Source organism: Ovis aries, chromosome 6 (genome assembly GCF_016772045.2).
Source record: "Ovis aries strain OAR_USU_Benz2616 breed Rambouillet chromosome 6, ARS-UI_Ramb_v3.0, whole genome shotgun sequence".
NCBI lineage: Eukaryota > Metazoa > Chordata > Mammalia > Artiodactyla > Bovidae > Ovis > Ovis aries.
The window spans coordinates 16774988-16793177 of NC_056059.1; the positions used below are offsets into that span (position 1 = coordinate 16774988).

The 18190-nt window shown below is 38.5% G+C and overlaps 1 protein-coding gene across 1 annotated transcript in view; it reads left to right on the forward strand.

Moving 5' to 3' along the window:
* The window catches only part of COL25A1 (collagen type XXV alpha 1 chain), a 497004-nt gene that overhangs the window by 411282 nt on the left and 67532 nt on the right, over positions 1-18190 (forward strand). The window contains exons 13-16 of the mRNA XM_060416804.1: positions 5210-5263; positions 7237-7263; positions 9914-9958; positions 17995-18027. Of these exons, the coding sequence (XP_060272787.1) occupies positions 5210-5263; positions 7237-7263; positions 9914-9958; positions 17995-18027 (159 nt within the window). The remainder of the gene's footprint in view (positions 1-5209; positions 5264-7236; positions 7264-9913; positions 9959-17994; positions 18028-18190) is intronic.

Here is an 18190-nt window from a genome sequence, read left to right on the forward strand (position 1 = left end):
TTGCTCCTGAATAGCTGTACCTGAAATAATTGTAAAAGCCTTGAGTGATGTTAGAGCGTCTGGTTTTAAAAGAAAGGAAGTAGTGTCATCCTTCTCAAAAGTCAGTTCAACTTATTTTTAGCTTAAATGCACAAATTGTCATTTGGGAGTAATGCACTGGGAATTTAAAGTATAATAAAAAAAATCCATCAATCTACCTGTAGTCAAGATGTTAGCTGCTATTTTGTTTATTACTGTCTTTATAATGTCCTTAGTACTTGTGAATATGAGATGCATTCAGAAACAGATGAATAGATTATCCGATAAACACGAGACTATTTCTCTACATGCACACACACACATACACATAAAACCTAATTCCTCTTTTTTGGTCTATACTTTCCTGATATATTTCTCTGTATATGTACTTTTTATACTGTATGATGTACAACAATAAAGTAATATAACTGTAATTATTTGAGGAGACCTCATGAGATTAATAATATTCTGTCCTCATATGCTAGAAAATACTAATACACTATATGATGTATGCTTTATTCTTCATTAAGACTTTCCTTTGATTTCTATTTATTATTCTTTATGAAGAAAATTTTGCTCAAAGAAAAAAGTTCCATCTCAATTAGATATCCTTTTAAGTTATTTATGTAGATATCTCTTTTCTTACTCAAAAATAAGCTCTCTGGGCACAGGCATCTGCCATGTCTATTTCATCTTTATATCCCAGGAAACACTCTGCTCGGAGTAAAACATGTAGTAAATCTTCACTAAATGTTAATTGAAAGAATTAATGACTTCCACAATCCCACTGCTTGGCCTTGGTACTCAAAGTTGTACAATGTTTCATCTGTAACATTACTTTGCCACAACCTGGGAAACTAAATTTGAACAATAATAGAATGTTTCGTAACCTCCTAATCTGAATTTGAGTGTATTTTTCTTACTATAACTTTTTAGAAAGGTAAAATGCTATGAGTCACTTTTCCTTCTTTTTATCTTGCCTTGCTTCATTCAGGAAACAGCCTTATTCACTTTTTAGCTTTAAAATCTTGCTGGATACCTATTTAACCTTACAAAGGATAAATGTAGACCTGAACTTTAGGAAGGTCTTATTTGTACTCATTAAAATAGCCACAAAAGTAATTAAAATTATGATATACAATGCTGATGAAGTTGGGAAAAAGTAACAGAGTGGGTGCCTGGAAAAGCAGATAAAGCTCAGATCCTGTTTGGAAAGCAACTTTGAAATATTTACATAGATGTTTAATTTATCTTTAACAGCAAAAATTGGAAACAATGTAAGTATTCAACAATTTGGGGCAGATTAAACAAATGATCAGACGTGACTTTGATAGATGATAAACTATTTATAAGACACAAATACAGTGTAAAACCAAACATGCAGTATAAAATAATAAAAAATCAGTATGTCAAACTATGTAATAAGTTTACAATTGCTTGAAATATGTAAGCATAAATTTGAGAGACTAGAAGGAAACAGGACAAAATGAAAACAGTTATAGAATGATGGGATTATGGATGCAATGTTTTGTTTCCTTTTACTTTAAAAGATTATTTTAACAAAACATAAAATCAAAGGAAAAAAAGGATCAAGTTTTAGTCCCTCGATGTTCATATTTTAAGAAGGATGTTATGCAGATACCTAAGCAGCATTTGTCTCCCTTACTTCAAGATCTCAGCATGTATTTCGTCTGGTTCCAGGGGCTTAACCATTAAAAAAAAAAAAATTCTGGCTACCATAGTTATTCTTTGAAAGTCTAAACAAAGTTTGTATTGTTCCCTGGCAGCATTTCTTGTTTGCATTAAACCATGAGTTATGATATTAGTGCATCCTGCTGTAGGCTCTTTGAAGAAGCAGACTCCGTAGCTCTTTTCATGGTCACATGGTAAATGAGCGTCCTCTTTAGGCGTGTATTCAATTTCCTGTGGAGCTCTTACCCTTGTGTGTGCTCAGTCGCTCAGTTGTATCTGACGCTTTGCGACCCCATAGACTGTGTGATCCACCAGACTCCTCTGTCCATGGAATTTTCCAGGCAAGAATACTGAAGCAAGTTGCCACCTCCTCCTCCTGGGATCTTCTATTCTTACCCTCAGTTCAGTTCAGTTCAGTCACTTAGTTGTGTCTGACTCTTTGTGACCCCATGAATCGCAGCATGCCAGGCCTCCCTGTCCATCACCATCTCCCGGAGTTTACCCAAACTCATGTGCATTGAGTTGGTGATGCCATCCAGCCATCTCATCCTCTGTCGGCCCCTTCTCCTCCTGCCCCCAATCCCCCCCAGCATCAGAGTCTTTTCCAATGAGTCAACTCTTTGCACGAGGTGGCCAAAGTACTGGAGATTCAGCTTTAGCACCAAAGAAATCCCAGGGCTAATCTCCTTCAGAATGGACTGGTTGGATCTCCTTGCAGTCCAAGGGACTCTCAAGAGTCTTCTCCAACACCACACTTCAAAAGCATCAATTCTTTGGCGCTCAGCCTTCTTCACAGTCCAACTCTCACATCCATACATGACCAATGGAAAAACCATAGCCTTGACTAGATGGACCTTAGTCAGCAAAGTAATGTCTTTGCTTTTGAATATGCTATCTAGGTTAGTCATAACTTTCCTTCCAAGGGGTAAGCGTCTTTTAATTTCACGGCTGCAGTCACCATCTGCAGTGATTTTGGAGGCCAAAAAAATAAAGTCTGACACTGTTACCGCTGTTTCCCCATCCATTTCCCATGAAGTGATGGGACCAGATGTCATGATCTTCGTTTTCTGAATGTTGAGCTTTAAGCCAACTTTTTCATTCTCCTCTTTCACTTTCATCAAGAGGCTTTTGAGTTCCTCTTCACTTTCTGCCATAAGGGTGGTATCATCTGCATATCTGAGGTTATTGGTATTCTTACCCTTGGTTGTGTACAAAGGGCATATCAAAATTTTCTTATAATGGCCATCGTTATTGTAAGTGAACATTTTTGCCATTTTCTCAAGGAAAATGCAAATGATTGCAGTGTAACTTTATAGAGGAAGAAGTTCTTCCATGAGTTAAGACTTTAGCAATTATAGTACAATAACCCAGTATAACCGTAAAACATTTTTTGCCCTTTTAGAAAGACACTATACGCTTCACATTGCCTAGTTTATCTGGTAGGTGTACAAAATCATCTTTAAATAAGTTACATTTAGTCCAGGTTTGTATACATTCTGGAGGTCATCTATTAATGAGGAGTATAAACCAAATGATAATGAGGATAGAAATATTCATCACTAGCCCTCCCGATTTCTAGATGCATTCATTCACCAATGCATAATAAGAGCACAACCTCTTAAGGCAGAGTTGTGTAAATCTGGAAAAATTACTTTACCATTCTGTGCCTTAGTTTCTTCATCTATTAAAGAGAAATGAAGATAGTACTTATCTCATAGAAATTTGTGAGAATTAAGTGAGTTAATGAATGTAAAATTCCTGGCACTTAAAAAATGTTACCATTTTACTAGGGTATGTGTTTTGAAGGTAACAGCACAGATATGAAAATGTCACAATTTCTGCCCTTCAGGCAGCTTAGAAGTGAAAGTGAAAGTCATTCAGTCATGTCTTACTACCCCATGGACTATACAGTCCATGGAATTCTGGAGGCCAGAATACTGGAGTGGGTAGCCTTTCCCTTCTCCAGGAGATCTTCCCAACCCAGGGATCGAAGCCAGGTGTCCCACACTGAGGGCAGATTCTCTACCAGCTGAGCCACAAGGGAAGCCTAAGAATACTGGACTGGATAGTCTTTCCCTTCTCCAGGGAATCTTCCCAACCCAGGGATCGAAGCCAGGTGTCCCGCACTGAGGGCAGATTCTCTACCAGCTGAGCCACAAGGGAAGCCTAAGTATACTGGAGTGGGTAGCCTATCCCTTCTCCAGGGGATCTTCCTGACCCATGTATTGAGCCAGGGTCTCCTGCATTACAGGTAGATTCTTTACCAACTGAGCTATCAGGGAAGTCCTAAGTCAGGCAACTTAGACAACATTCTTAAAAAATCAACTAAATTTGCTATGAACCTAAAACTACTCTAAAAAATAGTCAACTTAAAAAAAAAAATCAACTAAGGAGCAGCTTTTTAACCCTCGTTGGAAAGAAACTTGCCCAGTAGTTGAAGCACGTAATAAATGACTTGGGAATGTTTTTAAATGAAATTCTAGTTGCTGTAAGTTTAAGTTCATGGAAATAACAAAAGCCACACTGCTTTCTGTCTTCTCCCAGTTTTATTGAGTTACAGTTGACATATGACGTTGAGTTAGTTTTAAGTGTATACCATAATGATTTGATATGTATATATGTTGTGAAATGATTACAATAACTTTGGTTAACATCCATCATCTCACATAGTTACATTCTTTGTCCTTGTGATGAGAACTTTTAAGACCTACTCTCTTAACAGCTTTCAGATATACCATAGAGTATTATTAACTGCAGTCATCATGCAGAATATTTTTCCTTTGTTTCTGAGCACTTGAAAATATTTTTCCTCTTCCTCTTTGGAAAACAATTGTTGGTTCAGAGTCTAGAAAGACTGATATACCTCATTATCTTTCTGAAATGTGTCATCTTTCTAGCTAATAGTCATCATCATTTTCTCAAACACCTGTCGCTCAGTATGACAATGAAAACCACAACCCTGAATGTTTATTTTAATCATCTTTACAGTGAAACTGGGAAGAGAAATCAAAGCCATCTTTATTTTTGTGTCAGATGTGTCTAAAGGAATTAAGTAGATGTGTGTATGCTTCAGGATTTAGGTTTGGAGATGCTCTTTTTCCTTAATTCTAATAAAGACAATGACTTAGTCTCTGTTTTCCTGAGCTGAGGAATTGCTTGAAAATTCTCCATCCAGTCTTAAATTTTCAGATGTCTTTTACTCATTCATCAAATGTTTACTTGGTGCACCTAGCCCCATGCTAGATGTTCATTTCCACTGGTAATTGGCTTTTGCTTTCTTAGTGAAGAAAAGACTGAACACAAGAAAATTAGCCCTCTTGTATCCCTGGTCCATAGCGCATAGAATTTTGGCCCAACCAAGCTAACTTATATAACTAGTTTAACATACTATGTACTTCTTGAGTATTATTGGATGGTTGGTTATATCCTCTAACAATCTGTATAACGTGTTGATTTTGTGTGTTTAACTTAGTAGTATCTTTTTTTTTTTTTTTTTGAGGGTGAACCCGGGTTGCCTGGAGCAGTAGGACAGAATGGAATACCAGGGCTAAAGGTTGGTGCAAAGAAAACCAAGCAGAATCATTTGAGGCATGATTTTTCGTGAAATTTTAAGCTGTTACAATTTTTTATATCCCACTGGTTTTACTTGGATGGAATCTTTTGTCAATAGTAAAATATGTTATAGTATAAAACTTTGTGACTAAGGAATAAATGATGTTCATGATTCTCATTACATTAAAAACACAGAGAGAGTGTAGGATATGATTGTCTAAACTTTGACTTCTGGGATACTTAACATGAGAAAGCCTGTATTTCAAATATGACTTTTGTCATTTTACCACTTGATGAATGTATTAAAACATAGGTCACATCCACGCTACCAAGGTTCACATAATTTTTACAAGACATGCTAAAGAAAATGTTTACAGTGCCACTGTGACTTTTCCTCAAGATTTGGCCACCTCTAAAACCCAACAAGTTAATCAAATGAAAAGCATAATATTAATCAATTTATTGATCAATTAAAGTGAATTAACTCATTTTAATCAAGTGAAAAGCACAATAAAAATGTAGCATGTTTAAAATTTAAAAAGGGATATAGTCTGCATTACTAGATAGGGAAAAAATGTAATGGAGATTTGGGGGGTGATTCCAAATTTCCTTTGTTTCTGAAGAGCAAATGAATCTGTTAAACATAAAAAGATTGGTGACAGTTTAGTTTAAACCAGATAGGCAGACAAATCCCAAATCCTTTGATGAGTGACCATCCCTTGAAGGACAGAACTAATGTCTAATCCCATCAGCTGTGCTGCTGTGTATCCATACCCACAGATGCCTGTCAGCTGATCTTACAGATCACATTGCTATTGACAGGCGCCTAGAACAGACCTAAAATTTATAGACCTGTCCTTTGTCCTGCAGGAGAGGAAAGAAAATATTCCTTCTGGGACTACAGCCATTTTCCTATCTTCTTCCCTCTCTAGCTCCATGCTAAAAAGTCAAATGATAGGAGTTAATGCTTAATGCTTGTTCTGAGTACTGTTCCTCTGTTGCTTAGCAACCATCAGGATGGCTGTTAAGCAGTGAAAGGTAACCAGAAATTCAAAAAGCCAAAGGGTCCAGCCAAGTTTCAGGAAGTGAAAAGAGTGTTTCCTTCAAAGTGACTTTAAGAGTGCATTAGGATTTTTTAAAAATGCAATAACCTCCTTAAAAATAATTTTTAAAACAGTGTGACCTTATTGCAACACTTCCTCAAGCTTTTCTTAAGAAGGATATTATCGTAATGTGTGTGATTTGCTGTATATTTACTCTCTGATTCTGTTCCCTATCTCTTCCTGGGTAAAATGAAAATGAGACTCTTCAGAACACAATTTTGTGTTTTGGTCTTTATACTGTCATAATCATTATTTTTGCATAAAGACATCTCTCCTAAACTCACTTAGATTCTGCCTTAATCTAGTATATTTTCTGAAAAAAACAAACAAACAATGACTCCTAAAGTACACCTGATTTAGAACCATGGTGGTTAACAACAGACTGAAGAACATTCATGACATTGTGAAAGGGTCCAAGTTCAGGCCTTAGTCATGTCAGGGCAAGATATTCTGGTGAACTACACTGGTACTCCAGACCCCAGAAATAATCCATGCAACCAGGGAGTGCTTGGAATGAAAGATTTCACAGAGGGATGTGCTAGCTCACCTTACTGAGTCAGAGTCTGGTCGGAATAAGATGTCATAATCTCAGAATTGCCTCAGCATTGCTCTCCTTAGTGCCCTAAAAGCCAGGCTTTGCTGATCATCTTTAGTCCTCAAAAGAAAGGAATTGAGGTGACATTTGCTATTGATATCCATATTCAATTTTCCAAGAAATTCATCATTTGTGTTTAGAAAGCAAATATATATTGGCAAAATAGAAAATATCACATATAATTTAACTAGTAGGCTCAATATTTGATTTTGTTTAATGTTGCTTAATTAGGTGTTTTACAGTTTAATGTGTCACTCACTCTGTTCTTTTGTGCAGGGAGAACCTGGAGAACAAGGAGCAAAGGTGAGATGATTCTGCCTGTTTTTAATCTCCTTCCCCCAGGAGGCACCAAACTAAACAGTGTTTATATGTGGATGGATAGATAAATACAGGTACACAAGTATATCTTGGAGATATTGCAGGTTCCATTCCACATCACTGTGATAAAGTATATATTGCAATAAAATGAATCACATGAATTTTTGGTTTCTCGAAGCATGTAAAAGTTATGCTACACTATAATCCTCTAAGAGTTCAATAGCATTATAACTCAAAGACAGTATGTATATCTTAACTGAAAAATGATGCTGTTAGAAAAATGATGCCTTTTGTCTTGCTTGACACATGGCTGCCACAAATCTTCCATTTGTAAAAAAAATGCGGTGTCTGCGAGGTGCAATAAAGCAAAGCACAATAAACAAGCTATGCCTAGATATAGATGTAGATAGATATACTGGCCACTGTTTCTTTAAAACTTCTAATTAATGGAAGGAGAAAGTAGGGTAATTCTTCTGTTTGTTCAGAAGTTTGGGTAAAAAGATTTAAAGAAAGGAGAAAGGAGCAAATTTAAACATTCTGTGTCAGGCTTTAAAATGGCTTTCAAAAACCTCTAGGCCTGCAAAATTTCTCTTCTGCCTGCTTGCCGATGCCATTTCAGCACTGTTCTAAGCGTCCATACCTCTATTGCCTCTTAGGTCACTAGGTTAAAGGGATACAGATGTTTACCTGCAGCAAACATACTGAACGTTGTCCCACAAAGAATTCCCATAAAAACCTAAAAAGAGAACCAAAAGGAGAAGCAGAGTGCGTATGTTAAATTTCTCTCAGACAGACACCCTTCTTCCCACTTTGGGGAATGTTCTCTTGCTATGTACTTTACCAGTGTTTAAACGTGTGTTGTCTGTGTAGGCGATCACCAAGATACCACATAATGCTCTTCATAAGTGATACGATCTTTCTGACAAATCAGTATCGTCACCACTAATCCCAAAGAAATACGTCGACAGATCCAGCAAGCTTTGTGAATTTAACTGTATTTTTGACCATTGTAAAACAAGAATAAAAGAGATTGATTTAAACGGAAGGTGAGCAAAGCAGAAGGGTCACTTTTCTGTCAAACCCTTTGCCTCCTGACCACTCTGAACCAGTTTTCCTAATAAGAAAGTTTGTTGTATTTGTTTTGTTTTTTAACAAAGGGATTTCCAAGCAATTTTTTAAAGCATGCTAATGGGCTGCCTTTCAAAAGTCCCTCCTAACTGATGATCAGTATATTTATTTGGCATCCAAACAGTTTATGGTAATTAATGTGAAATTAATTAGTCATCAGATGACTCTTTTGTGTAGAAAGTAAGGAGGGGAAAGCAGCAGTGCCAGCATGGTTCCAGGGTCTCGTGGGATAAAGTGACTCAGACTCCCGGGCGCTCTGGTGTACCCATCTCCATAAAAGAATTCCCGAGCAGGTTAGCCTCATGCTTATTTGAAACAAGAAGAGAACCCGAAGAAAAAAAGTTAAAATCTCCCTCTCTCAACACCCTTCCTTCTCTCAGGGAAATCATTATCAATAGCTTCTCTCTTATTTTATGGAAAATGTTAAATGATAGAAACGGGACCTCCTATGGGAGACAGAAGGGTATTCTTATGGAATACAAGAACAATAATGCATTGTTATTGCTAATGGCCACCATTAACAGCTTACGTTGTGTCAGATATGGTCCTTGTCGCCTTAGACACAGGAATTATTTCTTATAACTCTGTAAAATATTCTTGTCCTTGTGTTGCACATGAGAAATTTGATGCAAATAAATTTTCACTTGCTCAGTAGGTACTGGAGCTGGGCTAGGTCTCTGGCTCCAAAGTCTATGATGTTTCCACTAGAACATGCTGTATGACTTAAAGAATTCAGAATAGGACGCAAAACATGGATAATACACAAATGACTTGTTTTCTACTACATTGCTTTGTGGGTAGAAAGGAGATATCTGTGACGAAATAGGCATAGGAGCTCTCAAAACTAACAAAGGAAGCATAAACTCCTCAGATTATTTTGCTGTGATTTTTGAAGATTTTCTAATGTAAAATTTTTATTTACTTTATTAAAACATTTATTTCTCAATGCAAAACCTGTATGCCTAGATAAGTCAATATTCACTGCACAGTTTTGAGGGTTGTGTCATGCACTTTTAGAGCCTAGAGATTTGAGATGGGCTCGAAGACAGAGTAGAATTTACACAGATGGAAGGGAGAGGAGAGGGCAGGAGTCCAGGAATCAGGAATGGGACAAAGAAGCAGACAGAAGGGATAAAGTAGAAAGCATATGGAGGGAATCAGGAGAAAGTCTTTCTTAGAGTGACTCTTTAAGCAGAGAAAACAGAAAGAGTTAAAGCAGCTCTAAGTGCCAGAATAAGCTATTAAAAGTCAGAGAAATTACTTTCTGTTAATATCATGGAGTAGTTTAAAACTATTCAGTCATCTTCATTGTAATAAAGTTTATTTGGACGGGTTGATATCAGGCAGTTGGTCAAGTAAGGTACATTAGGTCTGTTGAACGTTTACAACAGCTATTAATATATAGTGCCTCTGAAAGGAAACTTAAAATAAGGAAAACTCAAAATAAGGATACTCACTGCTGAGCATCACCACTATGTTTTCATATATTTCTTTTCTCCCCCCTTAGGGAGATGCTGGAGAGAATGGCCCCAAAGGTGACACAGGCGAAAAGGTACAGTGTTTTTCCAAAACTAGGAGAGCATGCATATGAGCAAGAATATTATTTCATTTACATGAAATGGGAGATTTTGAGAAAGTTGAGAGATCATAGCTTAATATGACAAGGTCAGAGATAATTTTACAAGATATACAATTTTACAATAATCACTTCCACGAGTGATTATTCTATAGGTTCCTAGCTACAAATTTAAATATTTTAAAAGTAAAATGGTACTTCAAAAATTCTAGAAAATGTGTAGCTTGGTTTCTCGTAATATGACTCAAGACAAAAACACTCCACTATTTATGTGTAAATGGAGCACTCCCTTTTTACACAGGGATGTAAAAATAGAGTTCCTAAAGTGATTCCATTTGTCCCAGTTTTAGGACAGAAGATTGCAGGACTGGGATGAGATGTAAGAGTTTGATGAAAGTTAGTGTCCCTTGATTAGAACCTCTAATGCAGTCTTGAAAATTTGCCTCGACTTAAAATGTACCAAACCCGAATATTTTTTCAACTTTTATATTGTCCTTTTTAAAAAATTTTAAACCGTTGCTAGCATTTACATTGCAGTGATCTGTGGTTCATCTTCCTACCTCATGCTTTTTTTCCCCAGGCTCTCACAGTCTTTGCTTGGTTTCTTACTTCACAGGCGTCTCTGACGTAGAAAGGAAATTTTTACTTCATTTGTGGTATATGTTTAGAATTGTGGAACCTGTGTGCTCAGTCCTGCAGTTGTGTCTGACTCTGTGACCTCAAGAACTGTAGCTGACCAGGCTCCTCTCTCCATGGGATTTCCCAGGCAAAAATACTAGAGCGGATTGCCATTTCCTGCTCCAGGCATCTTCCCAACCCAGGGATCAAATCCAAATCTCTTGCATCTTCTGCACTGGCAGGCGGGTTCTTTACCACGGACACCACCTGGAAAGCCCAGATGAAAATAGAATAGTCAGATTTAATTTAAATCAGGCTAATTGATGAGACAAAGAACGATTCATTTAGGTTTGTAGTTGAGAATAGGAATGGTCTAATTTGAAAATTATTACTGTACAGATGGATAATTGTTAGTCATAAAACCATACCCATAAAATAAAGAGAAATTTGTCTTTCTTATTCTTATAAATATTAATATAAATATGGCGTGGGTAGTAGGGATAGATTAATGACAGTGTCCCTGAGTAGCAATTGTGTTTGTATTCAAGGGATAGTCTAGAAGTTCCCTGGCACCAGATGCCTCAGTGGTGAAGAACCCGCCTGCCAATGCAGGAGACACAGGAGACAGGGGTTCGATCCCTGGGTTGGGAAGATCCTCTTGAGTAGGAAATGGCAACCTGCTCCAGTATTCTTGTCTGGGAAATTCCACGGGCAGAAGAATCTGGTGGGCTACAGTCCATGGGGTTGCAAAGAGTCAGACACAACTGAACACACACACAGTCTAGATGTTAGGCTAGACTGTCAGTTTCTTGCAGACCAGGGTTTCTTAACCTCAGTACCACTGACATTCAGGGCTGGATAATCCTCCATGGGGTAAATGTCGGATGTCTAGCATCGCTCCTGGCCTCTCCTGCTAGATGCCGATAGCATTCCCAAGTTGTGACAACCAACCTTGTCTCCAGAGCTTGCCAGTTGTCCCCCGGGGAACAAAATTATCCTGCGTTGAGAACCAGTGCTGTGACCCATATTATTATCTGTCAGATTCAAGCATCACAATGCAATCCACCACAACATGAGTATGTTTTAATGCTAATGAGATCAATGGTATACCTCTATGACTTTTTGAAGTAAAAATTTCAAACCCCAGATATATAAGCATGGATATTATATTTAACTTTCTTGTTTTGCTTAAAAGCAGAGGTCAGCAAACTTTCCCTGTAAAGGACCAGAAAACAAATCCTTTAGTTTTTGTGGGCCATATGGTGTATGTCACAACTACTCAACTCTGTCATCATAGCATGAGAGCAACCGTAGACAATATGTATACTGATGAGAGTGGCTTTGTTCCAATAAAACTTTATTTCTGGACACTGAAATTTTAATTTCATGTGCTTTTCACATGTCACGAAATATTATTCTTTTGACTTTTTTTAACCATTTAAAATGCAAAAACCATTCTTAGCTCTTGGGCACACAAAAACAGGTGGCTAGCTGCATTTGGCCCTCCCAGGCCATAGTTGCCAACCTCTGCTTAAAGAAAGGAAATCTTCTAAATGGAGAGCAGTTTCTTCAAGTGAAAACAATCTAAGCCAAGTCTGAGCTATGCCTATGTGGATTTATGTAGAGAGGTTTAAGCTTGAGAAGATGTATTTTTAGAGCTTCATATTTTGAATGTAGGCCAATAATTATTTCTTTAATCACACATTTTTAAAATTTAACATTGTAATACGAAAGCAACTTTTTTACTTTGTAAAGGCTAAATTCATCTCAAAGGAATTCTGTTTTTGTTTTTTATATTAATGCAAATCATTTACCATACCAACTCACACATAGTAAACTCTCAATAAATGTTAGCTTTCTTACCACATGGAAATGGAAATCAACTAGATTGGTTATTTTTCTTTTTTATCAAAAAGTTTTATTAGTCAACTGAAATTAGGTACAAGAAATGCTTCAGTTAAAACGGAAATCATTTCTATAAACTTTCAATGAGTCTAAACAGAGGGTTGTAAATAGGAATATGTAACATATAATATGTAATCTGACCTGTAGCATTCATTCCCAAGAATGCTGTAATTGGAATATAATTTTTGATGTGTTTTTTAAACATTTCCTGCTTCTGTCATATAATTTGTTTCCAGCATGTTAGAAACACTCTTCTCATGGCCTTTGGGTTCAGTATGTGAAACTCATTCATCATTTACCAAGTTTGAGATGTAAAATCAAAAAATGCTTCTTTTCTGCCATTGATGTAGTAAATTACGTCATCGGCTGATTCACTTTAATAGAAATTTTTTCCCTTTGATCCAACTCTGCCTTTGGATGGTAAAGCAATCTAAACCATTCCAGACTGGTCATCTGGAAATGCTGTGGGACTGTTGAAAACCTCTGGACTGGGTTTTCTCTGTGGCCAGCAGCTACGATGCACTCAGGACTTAAGAATGACCTGCCGAAGACTGATTTTAATCATACGTGGAGTTACTAAGGGAAGGTTAGGTTCTGCTCTTGGAGTGTTAACCTCACCAACTAATGTAGAGATGGATTTCTTACCTTTTATTCCCACACTTGAAAGTAAATGTTGGTGCATTTAAGTCACTTCAGTTGTCTCTAACTCTTTGCAACCCGTGGACTGCAGCCCACCAGATTCTTCTGTCCACGGGATTCTCCAGGCAAGAATACTAGAGTGGGTTGGCATGCCCTCTGCCAGGGGATCTTCCCAACAGGGATCAAACCTGCATCTCTTGGGTCTCCTGCATTGGCAGGCGGGTTCTATATGTATATACCATTGATTACCATAGTCCATCGGTATCCCTAGGGAACTGATTCCAGGATCCTCAAAGATATCAAAATCCTAGGATGTTCCTTATTTAAAGTGGGGTGGAATTTTCCTATAACCCATGAACTTTCTCCCATATTCAGTTGACCCTTTAACAATGTGGGCCTTAGGGGTACTGAGACTCTGCCACATTTGAAAATTAGGATATAATTTATAAAAGGCCCACCTTCTACATGCTTCCTTCATATCCCCATTTCCTCCATATTGTGGTTCTGCATCTGCCAAACTCAACCAACTTCAGATCACGTTCAGTTCAATTCAGTTGCTCAGTCGTGTCCGACTCTTTGCGACCCCATGAATCGCAGCACACCAGGCCTCCCTGTCCATCACCAGCTCCTGGAGTTCACTCAGACTCGCATCCATCGAGTCAGTGATGCCATCCAGCCATCTCACCCTCTGTCGTCCCCTTCTCCTCCTGCCCCCAATTCCTCCCAGCATCAGAGTCTTTTCCAGTGAGTCAACTCTTCGCATGAGGTGGCCAAGTACTAGAGTTTCAGCTTCAGCATCATTCCTTCCAAAGAAATCCCAGGGCTGATCTCCTTTAGAATGGACTGGTTGGATATCCTTGCAGTCCAAGGGACTCTCAAGAGTCTTCTCCAACACCACAGTTCAAAAGCATCAATTCTTCAGCACTCAGCCCTCTTCACAGTCCAACTCTCACATCCATACATGACCACAGGAAAAACCATAGCCTTGACTATGTGGTACTACAATATTTACTGTAGATGTTTTTTGAAAAAAAAAAAAAAAATCCACATACAAATGGACTTTTGCAATTTAAACTCATGCTGTTCAAAGGTCAACTGTACTTTAAAAAGCATCTCTAGATCACTTATTCGCAGAAGGCAATGGCAACTCACTCCAGTACTCTTGCCTGGAAAATCCCATGGACAGAGGAGCCTAGAAGCTTGCAGTCCATGGGGTTGCTAAGCGTCCGGCACAACTGAGCGCTTCACTTTCACTTTTCACTTTCATGCATTGGAGAAGGAAATGGCAACCCACTCCAGTATTCTTGCCTTGAGAATCCCAGGGACAGGGGAGCCTGGTGGGCTGTTGTCTGTGGGGTTGCACAGAGTCGGACATGACTGAAGCATCTTAGGAGCAGCAGCAGCAGATCACTTATTATACCTAATACTATGTAAATAGTTGCCATGGACCCAGAAATTCAAGTTTTGCTTTTTGGAATTTCCTGTAATTTTTTTTCCCCTAATATTTTTGATCTGAAGTTGGGTGAATCCACAGATACAGAACCCAGGGATATGGACGGGCAACTGTATTGTTAAGCACAGAACAAGGACAGGGTTTGAAACTTTGTCTCCCTCTCTCCTAGTATCCCTGCATCCAGAACATGGCTGGCACAAAAACCGATGCTCAATCAATACTTATTGAATGAATTAATGAGTGATAGAAATGTCCCCACATTCACTTCATTTATCTGCATATCAATGTTGTGTTTAAAAACAATCACAGCCCCAAACAGAAACTTTCTGTACTTGAATGATTGATTTGTTGCTGTTGTTCAGTCCCTAAGTCGTGTTTGACTGTGACTCCATGGACACTCCAGGTTCCCCTGTCTCCCCGAGTTTGTTCAGATTCATGTCCATTGAGTCAGTGATACTGTCTAACCATCTCATCCTCTGCCACCCCCTTCTCCTTTTGCCTTTTGCCTTCAATCTTTCCCAGCATCAGGTTCTTTTCCATCAGGGCCTTGTAATGATCAATAGCAAATCAAATTCATTTACCACAAGTATCTTCTGAAAGTATTTTTCATTTTATGATTTACCCTTTCATTTCAAAACCAACGAATTTATGAAGCTAAGAGTATACTTAGACACAGTTGGGCGTTTTTCCTACTTTAATCCCGTATTCATTTTTACTTTTAGAGGAAAGAGGATTATAAACACTGTTTTATTTTCACTACAAATGGCAACTCATTCCAGTGTTCTTGCTGGGAGAATCCCAGGGATGAGGGAGCCTGGTGGGCTGCTGTCTGTGGGGTTGCAAAGAGTCGGACACGTCTGAAGCGACTTAGCAGCAGCAGCAGCAGCAGCAGCAGCAGCATCCTTTAAAATGTTTAACTTAGAAATGTCTTCCAGCAGTTGCCTTGCCACTTTCTAAAAGTTATAAAAATTCCTTGAGATTTCACAGTTCTAATTTTTGAAAAGAAAATTGAGATATCACTTATAGTTGTCCATAAAATGAAACTACTCCAATGTCCACGAATAAATCAGCCTTTCAGGAAACTGACCTTTTCTTCATATTCCCTTTCTCTGAGAATTAAATCTAGCCCTTATTCTCATTAATGGATTATCCAGTCACTTTCTGCCTTCAATGCTGGAGACCTGGGTTTGATCCCTGGGTTGGGAAGATCCCCTGGAGAAGGGAAACGCTACCCACACCGGTATTCTGGCCTGGAGAATTCTATGGACTGTTTAGTCCATGGAGTCGTAAAGAGTCGGACACGGCTGAGCGACTTTCACTTTCACTTTCTATTAAAACACTGGAATGAAAAAGTTTTTATCTACAGTTAATACAAGCAACTTCCTTTTATTTACAAGTTTACTACAACCATTATGCCTTGTTGTCAAAATGAGATATACCAGTAATTCTCTTATTCTAAAAAAAAACAAAAACAAAAACACATAGCAATAACATTTAAGAAGTCCAAAATTCACTTAGCCTCAAGTTGCTTCAATATCCTCATCTATTGAGAGTAGTAATATCTGTCCTATCTCTTAGGAGTGTTGTGAGGTAAAAATGAGAAAAAAAGGGACTTAGCAAAGTCAAACTTGCTTTTATGAATACAAAGGTCTTATTGTGCAAACTTTTGCAGCCCTGACTCACTGGTATTGATGGCTCTCAGATTTGATTTAGTAGAAATAGAAATAAGTACTATTTTATTAACCACGTTTATTTCACTTCCCATTCAGAGCTCAATTCAGTGTTAATGTCGGGGAAAAGAAACCAGTATCATTTTATAATAAGACAGTGTTTGGGGTCCTCTTCTATATGTTTCATCATGCTTTAATTTTTCCTTGAGTAATAGCAGCTACAGATGTCAAAGAAACTCATATGTTTCCACAAATAAGCTAATTTATTAGTTTCTTCTCCTTCCTAAGCTCTTCTTTTTCTTCCTCAAGGTTTTTGTGTTTTTCATTTTGATTCTTGGCTATTGACCTGCTGGAAAACATTCTTTCTGAGATATGTTCATTCATTCACTGTATATGTATCCAGCATATTTTATTTAGACACTGCATAAAAATAGGTACTGAGCCTGCCCACATGTGGCTGATCTTCTAATGAAGGGACAAAGAAAGACTCGGCAGAAAACACACGCACATAATCCATAGGCAGTGAGCATGCAGGACACGCAGAGATGCTGCGGCGTGAGATGTGGATATGAGGGGCGAGTGTCTAGGTTGGTCGGTGAGGAGTTGAGGTGAAGCCACTCAAGACTTGAACAGACAAGCTGCCAGCCGTGGGAAAAGAAGACAGCAACTGAGGGAGGGAGCAAGTATCCCGTGTACAGAGGCCTGGGGTTTGCCTCTTCTCTAGAAGAGACTGATGCGCAGCTGTAGAACGAGCAGGGAGGCCCTGGGACTCTGCGAGCACTTGCGCAGAGAGAACAGCCGAGGAGACCCCAGGAGGTGTCTCTCTCCTTGTGGCTGTTTCTGTTTCCTTAACAGTCATTGTCTACATTTGCTCCCTTTTGTTTTCCTTGTAGCGTGTTCATGAAAGAGAGGACCAGAAGGAGCTTGGAAATCTTAAGCCTTTGTCTGGCATCACCTCAGAAATTAGCAACATCCCAAGCACCCCTGAATTCTCTCCCAGCAGCGTCTATCTGCCCTTGGAGAGCAGATTTGCCTTAGGAATGTAGTCACCCTCCATCCGGATGGAATACAATGCCTTTTAGAAAACCAGATTCTATCTCAAGATTTCCTCTCAGATCTTCTGTGGGTCCACCCACAAGTCATCCATCATCCTGTAACTTTCCGGTGACCGTGTCACAGTGAAATAAGTGTAGGGCTAGAAAAAAACGTGCCAGTCATAACTGTGGTGTGCTTCACGAGGAAAGCAAACTGACCGGCTCCGTGGCTTTTTCCAGCTCAACATCATTAACCCTTTGACTTCATCTACTGAACTCTGACTTTCTAAAGACCAAAAGAGTTAGGGATCTCCTAGCAAATGATAGCCAGTGACATTAATAAATTCCAGAAATGGAGAAAACTAAAATTCCGGATCTGTTCATGTATTGCTTTAGAACACAACTGTAGCACTCTATCAGGGGAAGAGATTCATGTTCATATATTTCTATTTATTTCAAGGAATGTAGTCCTCATGTATTTTGCATTCAAAGTAGTTTTAGAAAGTATACTGTTGATCTTGGAAATTACTGACATCTTCACAGCCATACGGATACAAATTCTTAGGGAGCATAGTTTGACCCTTTAGTCATGGCATTTCCCTTGGGCGCTCCTGTCAATAACGGCTCTCTGTGTGTTTGTGTGTTTCCTCTCCTCATAACTTGTAGAATAATCTCTCCTGGGTTTCATTTTAGGGTGACCCTGGATCGTCTGCTGCAGGAATTAAGGTAACTATATGCTTGCAAGCGTTTGTACCCCAAGAGTTACAGTTTTGACTTTTGTATGTCTCTTCTTTCTCTTCTCTTTTACCAATTTGGATGGTTCTAACTCTGTTTCTATTCTCCTGCAATAATTGGCTTCCAAACACAACAGGGAGTATCTGCTGGAAGT